General features: G+C 38.4%; 1 protein-coding gene across 1 annotated transcript; it reads left to right on the forward strand.

Moving 5' to 3' along the window:
• Positions 1-627: 627 nt before the first annotated feature.
• Positions 628-1479, forward strand: LOC138868904 (uncharacterized mitochondrial protein AtMg00860-like). The gene is made up of 2 exons (XM_070146485.1): positions 628-1218; positions 1324-1479. The coding sequence occupies exons 1-2, from the start codon at positions 628-630 to the stop codon at positions 1477-1479; spliced, it is 747 nt and encodes a 248-aa protein (XP_070002586.1).
• Positions 1480-9941: the final 8462 nt, after the last annotated feature.

Consider the following 9941-nt stretch of genomic DNA (forward strand, 5'->3'; position numbering starts at 1 on the left):
CTCAAGGAGTTTAGGGATGTCTTTGCTTGGAGTTAAAAAGAGATGCCTGGCTTGGACCCAAAAGTAGAAGTCCATCACCTTGCAGTCAAAAATGGTGCTCGTCCTGTTACACAAGCTCAAAGGTGCTTTAGGTTGAACTTGGTTCCCCTGATTGAACAGAAGTTAACAAACTCATTGAAGCTAGATTTATTCGGGAAGTTAAATACCCAACATGGGTTTCAAGTATTGTCCCTGTATGCGTTGACTCAATATGCCATATTCGAGTATGCGTTGACTTCATGGATCTCAATAATGCGTGTCCCAAAGATAAATTCCCACTTCCTATTCCAAAGCTGATGAACGATGCTACTACTGGTTACGAGGCAATGTCTTTCATGGACGGTTCGTCGGGTTATAACCAAATTCGCATGGCACCAAAAGATGAATATCTTACTGTATTTCGCACTCCCTAGGGTATTTATTTATTGCTATAAGGTAATGCCTTTTGGCTTGAAGAACGCTGGTGCTACTTACCAAAGGGCAATGTAAAATATTTTTGACGATTTTCTCCACAAGAATGTCGAATGCTATGTTGACGACTTGGTGGTAAAATCAAGAGAGAAGGGAGACCACTTGAAAGACTTGAGAATGGTGTTTGAGTTGCTCTGGAGGTACCAACTTAGGATGAATCCATTGAAATGCGCCTTTGGAGTTACTTCCAGGAAGTTCCTTGGTTTCGTTGTTCGACATCGAGGGATTGAAATTGATCAAGACAAAATAAATGCAATCTTGAAAATGCCTGAGCCTCGGGATATTCACGAATTGAAAAGTCTACAAGGAAAGTTAGCATACTGTAGGAGATTCATCTCAAACCTAGCTGGGAGGTGCCAACCATTCAGTCACCTTATGAAGAAACGTGTCCCTTTCAAATGGGACCAAGCATGTAGCAACACCTTTGAGAGCATTAAATCCTACTTAATTAAGCCTCCAGTGTTGGCATCCCCTATACTTGGAAAGCCGCTGATACTATACATTTCAGCACAAGAGAGGCTTGTTGGAGCGTTGTTGGCCCAAGAAACTAGTGAAGGGAAAGAAAACTCCCTTTACTACTTGAGTAGGATGATGACACCAAACGAGCTGAATTATTCGCCAATTGAAAAGTTGTGTTTGACGCTAGTCTTCTCAATTCAAAAGTTGAAGCACTACTTTCAAGCTCATGTTGTCCATCTTGTTTCTAAGGCAAATCCCATCAAGTTCGTGATGTCAAAACCTGTTCTTAGCGATTGACTAGAGAGATGGTACCTATAATTTCAACAATTAGAGATTTTGTACATCCCTCAAAAGGCTATAAAAGGACAAGCATTGGCAGACTTCTTGGAAGATCATCCAATACTTGATGGCTGGGAGCTAACTGACGAACTACCTAATGAGGATGCAATGGTCATTGAAGTTCAACCTCCATGGAAGATGTACTTTGATGGTGCCGCACATCATGGATAAGCTGGTGCTGGCGTAGTATTTGTCACTTCCCAAGGTGTAGTCTTGCGCTACTCCTTCACCTTGACACAACTCTGTTCCAATAATGTTGCTGAGTATCAAGCATTAATAATTGGTCTTGAAATGGCCGTTGATATGAAGCAACTACAATTTCAAGTCTTTGGTGACTCCTAGTTAGTGGTCAATCAGCTCTTAGGTAGTTACGAGGTCAAGAAGCCTAAACTATGCCCATATCATGATTACGCTAAAAAATTAATGGGGTGGCTCGGGGATGTGACTATTCAGCATGTGCCAAGTAAAGAAAACAAGAAGGCGGATGCTTTAGTTGCCCTAGCTTCATCGTTAATCCTGCCTGATCAAACGCAAGTTACTGTATGCAAAAAATGGGTAGTACCGCTGCCAAGTGAGGCCGAAGGTGAAGAAAATAAACTCAACCATCTTGTCGCTGTTTCTAAAGTTGGGAAAGAAGAATGGAGACAACCCATTATCGACTACTTGTGCTATGGGATACTTCCAGAAAATCCGTGGAGAAGAACTAAAATCCGTCGTCATGCACCTCGCTTCCTTTACTACAAAGATACCCTATACAGAAGATCATTCAAAGGAGTACTCTTGCAATGCTTAGGGGAAGATGAAGCACTCCAAGCTTTGCAAGAAGCGCATTCTGGGGTATGTGGGTCACACCAGTCTGGACCAAAGCTCCACTTCCATATAAAAAGGATGAGATATTATTGGCCAACGATGGTAAAAGATTGCTTGGACTACGCTCGAAGATGCAAGGCTTGTCAACTCCATGCAAATTTTATTCACCAACCTCCTGAAGTTTTGCACCTGGCTGTGGCATCCTAGCCGTTTGACGCTTGGGGATTGGATGTTGATGGACCACTGCCAAAGTCCTCTGGTGGGCACCTATACATCCTGGCTGCAACCGACTACTTCTCAAAATAGGCTGAAGCTGTTGCTCTTAAGGAGGTAAAGATATAAAATGTTGCAAGTTTCATCCCAGTAAACATTATCTATCGCTTTGGCATTCCTCGTTAAATAATAACGGATAATGACAAGCCATTCGATAATAGGCTGATGAACAAGATTTGTGATATCTTTTGCTTCAAGCAACGTAACTCTTCGATGTACAATGCTGCCACCAATGGTCTAGTTGAGGCGTTCAACAAGACATTATGCAACTTGCTAAAGAAAGTCGTCTCCAAATCCAAACAAGATTGGAATGACCGTAGGGAAGAAGCTCTATGGGCATATAGGACGACTCATCTCACACCAACACAAGCGACTCCTTATTCACTGGTTTATGGAGTAGAAGTCGTCTTGCCACTTGAGCCTCAAATACCTTCGTTACGACTGGCTATTCAAGAAGGGATCACTGATGAAAAAAAATTTCGACTTCGATTAGCAGAGTTAGAGGCCCTTGATGAGAAGAGGTTGGCATCTCAACAGAGTCTTGAATGTTATCAAGCTCGATTATCTCGTGCCTTCAATAAAAGAGTTTGCCCGAGATCCTTTCAAGTAGGAGATCAAGTCCTTGTCGTACGAAGACCCATAATTACTTCCCACAAACCTGTAGGGAAGTTCACTTCAAAGTGGGATGGGCCATATGTCGTACAAGAAGCTTACTCAAGTGGGGCTTACAAGCTGGTTGATGCAGATGGCATGAGAATCGTCCCTATCAATGGCAAGTTTTTAAAGAAGTATTATCCTTGAAGTTGCAACGCTTCTTGATGCATGAGCCTAAACTGCATGTTTCTACACTCCTGGCCCGCATGAGTCTAAACTATGTACGCCCCTACAAAAAAAAAAGAGTCCTCTAGGTTGAAAATCTCGAAAAAGGCGGCCTAGGTAAAAGTTAGGACGTAAAAAAAAAGAAAAAAAAAGAGAAGAAAAATATCTACCCATTCTGAACTACGGTATGACTTGATCCTCTTCATCGAGGTACGTAGGCAACTTAGAGTTTCATTCTGAGTACAGTCGCATAAGTTCAAAAGATACATATTGCACCAATTATTGTTCGAATGAAGTATGAAGGAATGTAAGATCAAGCTGAAATGCCATCCTCCTGTTGAACTTTGATCTCATTTAATTTAAAGGGGACAACCCTCCATGGTAAATTGATATCTTCAATGGGCCGATTTTAGGAGGATGTCAAGTATTTGCATTGAAGTCCAGAGATTCTCTATGTCTTCAGGTTCGCCAAACCTTCAAGTTCGTTGGTCTCCAAGTCCGTCCTCTGCCTAAAATAAAAGGGAAGAGAAGAGATGTGTCAAAAGGAAACACAAGTATAAGGAAAAGATTGCTTGGCACAACGTTTTAAATTCAGTGAGACTTGAACTCAAGATATTTTTGAGAATATAGCTCTTTAATTTTTATTGATGGCAAGTAAGACATCTTCCGATCTCGAGACTTCCATACCAAGATATGATTTATTTGGTGAGACTGCGCAAATCTGGAATAGATAGCGTGGTGCAATATAAAGTTGATTTCGAAATATTATTTGGGAGGATTATGAAGTTTCTTGATTGAGAATTTTGTTCTAGATCTTGAAGTCTAGTTTTCATGAAATCAAACGGTTCATAATTTCGACGTTCCTACACCAAGATATGGATTTTTCGATGAGGCTGCGCAAATCTGGATTTGATAGCGTGGTGCAATATAAAGTTGATTTCAAAATATTATCTGGGATGATTCTTAATTTTTTTGATTGAGAATTTTGGATATGTTCTAGATCTTGAAGTCTAATTTTCAAGAAATCAAATGTTTTGTAATTTTGACGTTCCTACACCAAGATATGAATTTTTTTGTTGAGACTGCGTCAATCTGGAATTAATAGCGTGGTGCAATATAAAGTTTATTTCAATATATTTTCTGGGACGATTCTTAAGTTTTTGATTGAGAATTTTGGATATGTTCTAGATCTTGAAGTCTAGTTTTCAATAAATCAAACGGTTTGCAATTTTGATATTTCTATACCAAGATATTTTTTTTTGGTGAGACTGCACAAATCTGGAATTGATAGCGTGGTGCAATATAAAGTTGATTTCAAAATATTATCTGGGAATATTCTAAAGTTTTTTGATTTATAATTTTGGATATGTTCTAGATCTTGAAGTCTAGTTTTCAAGAAATCAAACGGTTCGTAATTTCGACTTTCCTATACCAAGATATGGATTTTTCGGTGAGGCTGCGCAAATATGAAATTGATAGCATTGTGCAATATAAAGTTGATTTCAAAATATTATCTGGAACGATTGTTAAGTTGTTTGATTGAGAATTTTAGATATGTTCTAGATCTTGAAGTCTAGTTTTCAAACGGTTCGTAATTTCGACGTTCTTACACCAAGATATGAATTTTTTGGGTGAGACTGCACAAATCTGGAATTGATAGCGTGGTGCAATATAAAGTTGATTTCAAAATATTATCTGGGACGATTCTTAAGTTGTTTGATTTAGAATTTTGGATATGTTCTATATCTTGAAGTCTAGTTTCAATAAATCAAACTGTTTACAATTTCGATATTTCTACACCAAGATATGATTTTTTTGGTGAGACCGCACAAATCTGAAATTTTCGATGTGGTGGAATCTAAAGTTGGTTTCAAAAAAATATTATCTAGGACGATTCTGAATGTGTTTGATTCTAAATCTTGGATATATTTTAGATATTGAAATCTAATTTTCGAGAAATTAAACGCTTCATTATTTGGACTCTCCCACGACAAAATATGAATCTTTTGTTACAAGCGCTTAAAGCTGAAAATTATGCGACTAAGATAAAAGTCGGACAATGTAAAGCAAAATAGAAGCTGAAACATTTAAGCCCTCAAATCCTCCAAGTTGAAATCTTCAAGTTTATCGGTCTTCAAGTTGAAGTCTTCACGTTCTCCACCCTTCAAGTTGAAATATTTAAGCCATCCAAGTCTCCAAGTTGAAGTCTTCAAGTCTGTCGGTCTTCAAGCTAAAGTCTTCAAATTCGCCGGTCTTAAAGTCGAAATATTTAAACCTCCAAATCTTCAAGTTGAATTCTTCATGTTGAGGTCCTCAAACCCATCGGTCTTCAAGTGGAAATAGTTGAGCCTTCATATTTTTCAGGTTGAAACGTCAAAGGCTACTGAATCTTCAAGTTTGTCAGTCTTCAGGTTGAAACGTCAAAGGCCGCCGAATCTTCAAGTTTGTCGGTCTTCAGGTTGAAGTCTGCAATTCTGCCAAATCAACAAGTGTTCAAGTAAACGTCATCAAGTCCATGAAGTCTTCGAGTTGAAGCTTTATAACTTTCCAATCTTAAGGTTGACATATATGTCCCTTTGCACCTTAAGTTGGCCTCTCCGATAGTCAGGTCATTTTGAGAGTAATCTCTCTAGTAGTCGGGCCACATTGAGAGTAATCTCTCCGATAGTCGGGCCACATTGAGAGTAATATCTCCGATAGTTGAGCCACATTGAGAGTAATCTCTCCGATAGTCGGGCCACATTGAGAGTAATCTCTTCGATAGTCGGGCCATATTGAGAGTAATCTCTCCGGTAGTCAGGCCACATTGAGAGTAATCTCTTCAATAGTCGGGTCATTTTGAGAGTAATCTCTTCAATAGTCGGGCCACCTTAAGAGTAATCTGTCCGATAGTCGGGTCATTTTGAGGGTAATCTGTCCGATAGTCGGGTCATTTTGAGGGTAATCTGTCCGATAGTCGGGTTATTTTGAGAGTAATCTCTCTGATAGCCGGGTTGTTTTGAGAGTAATCTTTCCGATAGTCGGGTCATTTTGAGAGTAATCTCTCCGATAGTCGGGTCATTTTAAGAGTAATCTCTCCGATAGTCGGACCACATTGAGAGTAATCTCTCCGATAGTTATGTCATTTTGAGAGTAATCTCTCCGATAGTCGAGCCACATTAAGAGTAATCTCTCCGATAGTCGGGCCATTAAGAGTAATCTCTCCGATATTCGGACAAGGGTGAGTACTCATCCCCTCACACCCCAAGATTGTCTTCTTCATGCATGGATCATCTTGTTGAACAAGAATATATCTTTCTCGCTTGACCTACAAAAAAAAGAAAAAAGACAAAGAAGAAAGCACAAGAAAAAAAAGAAGAAAATACCTTTGCGTTAATGCTCCAAGTCGTCAAAAGTAGACTCAAAGCAATTTGCAAACGCTGAAATTGATACTAATGGAATGAAAGATGTGGTGTATTTATAGATATCAAAAGGTGTCTATTGAAAGCTAAATATCGATGTGGGACAAAGTTATTAAGGGCAGTGCAAAGTTTTCAAAACCCATTTGGTATTGGACAAGTTATTATCCGAGCAACTATCTGCCAAAAGCAGTTTAATTTCTATTAGAATTTGTTAAAATGTCAAAGTGGAATGCAAAGGAGTGTCCTACACGAAGTTGGTCACGTAAAATTCCATGGAAAGGCTCACGTTTAAATTCTAAATCTTCTTAAGTCATATTGTAGCGTGAAAAGATGCATTGGTGAGAAGCCAATCAAAATGAAGTAATAATTACTTTTTACATACTTCAAGTCTCATCTTAAAAGCTCGATAAATCTATAACTCGACAAGTATTGAAGTAGGGGGCATTTGTAGGCATGCAAATTTTATTGAATTTAAATTTAATATAATAATTTGGGCTATATTTTAAATTCAAGATATATTGGCCCAAATAAATATTTTGGAATAATATAATTGGATTAATTATATAAGTCCAATATATATGAATTAAATAAATAAGTCTTAATCCATTGGGCTAGCCCATTTAATTGGGCTAAAGTGATGAGCCCACTTCATTAAGCCCAAGATGTCATCTTCCTAGAGGCCCAGTTTTGTGCCACGTGTCAAATGACATAGCGCGCCAAGTCAAGCGGAAGAGCCAATAGGATCATGCCACGTGTCAAAATGACAAGGCATGCCCAGTCACACTGAAAGGTCAATGAAATCGCGCCACGTGTGCAAGTGACATGTTCTGGCCAATCAAATGCGGCCATGTCACACTTCAATTTGATTGGTCGGAAAGAGTTTGTTCTTATCATGACTCCTCCCTTCCACAACTATAAATAGGGATCTTCATAACTCAGAAAAGACACCAGAAGTTATAACAAGTAGCAAGAGAGAGCTTGAGGATCAAACGCCATAAATTTCTCTACAAGTTTCAAGCTTCAAGCAATTAAGTTCAAGCTCAAGAACGAAGAACAAATCAAGGTCAAGTTCAAGCAATCAAGCTAAAGCTCAAGAACAAGATCATCGTTCGTGGTGACAACTACATATTCAAGATCAAGCTCAAAGGCCCTTGAATTTATTTACAATTGGAAAGAAGAATTAGAGGATCCATAGAGATTGTAACACTCAAATATTCGAAATAAAATACTACGATTGTTGCGATATTTTCGGTCTTGATTTTATTTTCTTGACGCAAATTTATTGTCTACACTATGAACAGATGATAAAATAATAGGACACATGGGGAATCAAGAACATAGGCATCTATAGTATTTCTATGAATAGAGTCATTAATGGATGTTGTGCATTTGCTTGTTTCGTTTGTTCGTATGGATCATGCCAAAAGGAAAGAAGGGATAACCTTAACATACCTGAGCCGATTCTCTTGACACTCCCTCTAACACGCGTCAATTGCGACAATACGTAACGGCGGATCGAAGTAGGGGAAAATCCGTATGATATTCTTGAGAAAGATTGCACCGTATTCCCTAAGAATCGAAAAATTCCGTTATTATTACACAGTATAATATCATATGAAATTTCACTGAAGCTATCTATATTGCCATAGAAGATCCATTATGCTATTTTCCTAAGTGAATGAATAAGTTAGAAAGGTCTCTTATTAGAGTGGTTTGGGCCCCACTTTTAAGGCTTACTTTAGCCACCTATCAATGTCTTAAAATGCCACCTTTCTCATGATTTTAAGAGTCGTTAAATTGGCTCTATCTTACTTCCAAGTCTTCATAAATCACATGTGGATTTGTCCCCCTAACAATTATCCACCAAAATTCAATTTATAAGTTAATCTCTCACTTAAAAATCCATAGTTGCTCAATTATCCGCATAGTTAGAAATTATCTCATTAAAATACTACTCACTTTTAATATATTTTGCACACCTTACTATTAGGGTCATGTGGTATCTTGTATGACGCTAGTCCATAAATACCGGGTATTATAGTCCGGACCCTATTTTATCTCAAAATGTCAAACTTCGATGAAGTTTATTTTTTTGATTCGCTTATCCTCTCTCTTTTAAAAATTTACTTATCACTTGTTTGAAATAGCATAATACTCATAACCTCAAAATAATCTCATTCTGGACCTTACGTCGATTAACTTACGACGAAACTTTAACGTACGAAAATGCAGGATGTAACATCTCATTTTCTGAGCTTCCATCAATATACTTATGGCGTGCCTTCAGTACGAAAATATGGGGTGTAACAGAAAAAATGATGGAAGATATCTTTAAGGTAAAACAAGGAAACACAGAATTACTCAGAGAGTTTGTGGATAGATTCCAACGGGAAATGATGATGTTACCATGAGTACCTGAAAATTGGGCAGCCATGGCGTTCGCAAGCAATCTAAATGAGAAAAGCTCTGAAGCCATGAGGAGACTGAAGGAGAGTTTGCGAGAACTCCAGCAACAACTTGGAATGGCGTGTACAATAGATGCAACACAAAGCTACGGATAGAAGAAGAGTAGAGTCAAGATGTTCAGAATCAGAAAAAAGGACCGGGAAAAATAGGTACGAGCCTTATATGGGTCCTGCAGGTCGAGATTCTCGATCCAAACAGGAAAACTTACGTCTAAATGAAGATCAAGACAAAAAGATGCAGGTTCCTCATCTAGATTCAGAAAGGAACAGGATGCATGAGGTGACAACTCCAGCACACATGCGAGAGTCGAAGATTATAGTTTTAATGTTAGTACCTCCGAATTGGTGGCAGTTTTAAGAGGTATGGGAGATAAGGTGCAGTGGACTAAAGAAATGATGTCACGACCCAAACCAATAAGCCGCGACGGGTGCCTAAGTCCTATTTGTCAAACACCCCTAAGCATGCGTCTAAGATATGAACCTGTATAACATCTGTTGCATTACGAAAATAACATACGTGAAGGAAACCTGCCATCAAGGCATATGTACGTATACATGCAAAATACAGTGGGCGAGGCGGCAAGGCTTCTATAGACAACTATACATCCAACACTGAAAGCTGACAAGGCCACATACGACCAAACTAGGCATACTATCCACAGATCTCTAACAGAAACATAACTGTACAAAGATAGGATTGAGCCACATCATACCCATACCCAGATATATATATATAAATAAATAAATATATATATATATATATATATATATACACACACATACAAAAATGTATCATACCAAAATCAAAAAGTAGCTCGGGATCAAATGGAGCACGCCAACTCTCGCTGATTAGGGATCCTAAGAA

This window comes from Nicotiana sylvestris, chromosome 1 (genome assembly GCF_000393655.2).
Source record: "Nicotiana sylvestris chromosome 1, ASM39365v2, whole genome shotgun sequence".
Lineage (NCBI taxonomy): Eukaryota > Viridiplantae > Streptophyta > Magnoliopsida > Solanales > Solanaceae > Nicotiana > Nicotiana sylvestris.

Bases quoted from the DNA above. Each gene is read 5' to 3' on its own strand.
- LOC138868904 (XM_070146485.1), top strand. From the start codon at position 628: ATGGTGTTTGAGTTGCTCTGGAGGTACCAACTTAGGATGAATCCATTG. The intron at 1,219-1,323 runs GCAAATCCCATC...ATCCCTCAAAAG, and splicing joins TTGTCCATCTTGTTTCTAAG to GCTATAAAAGGACAAGCATT.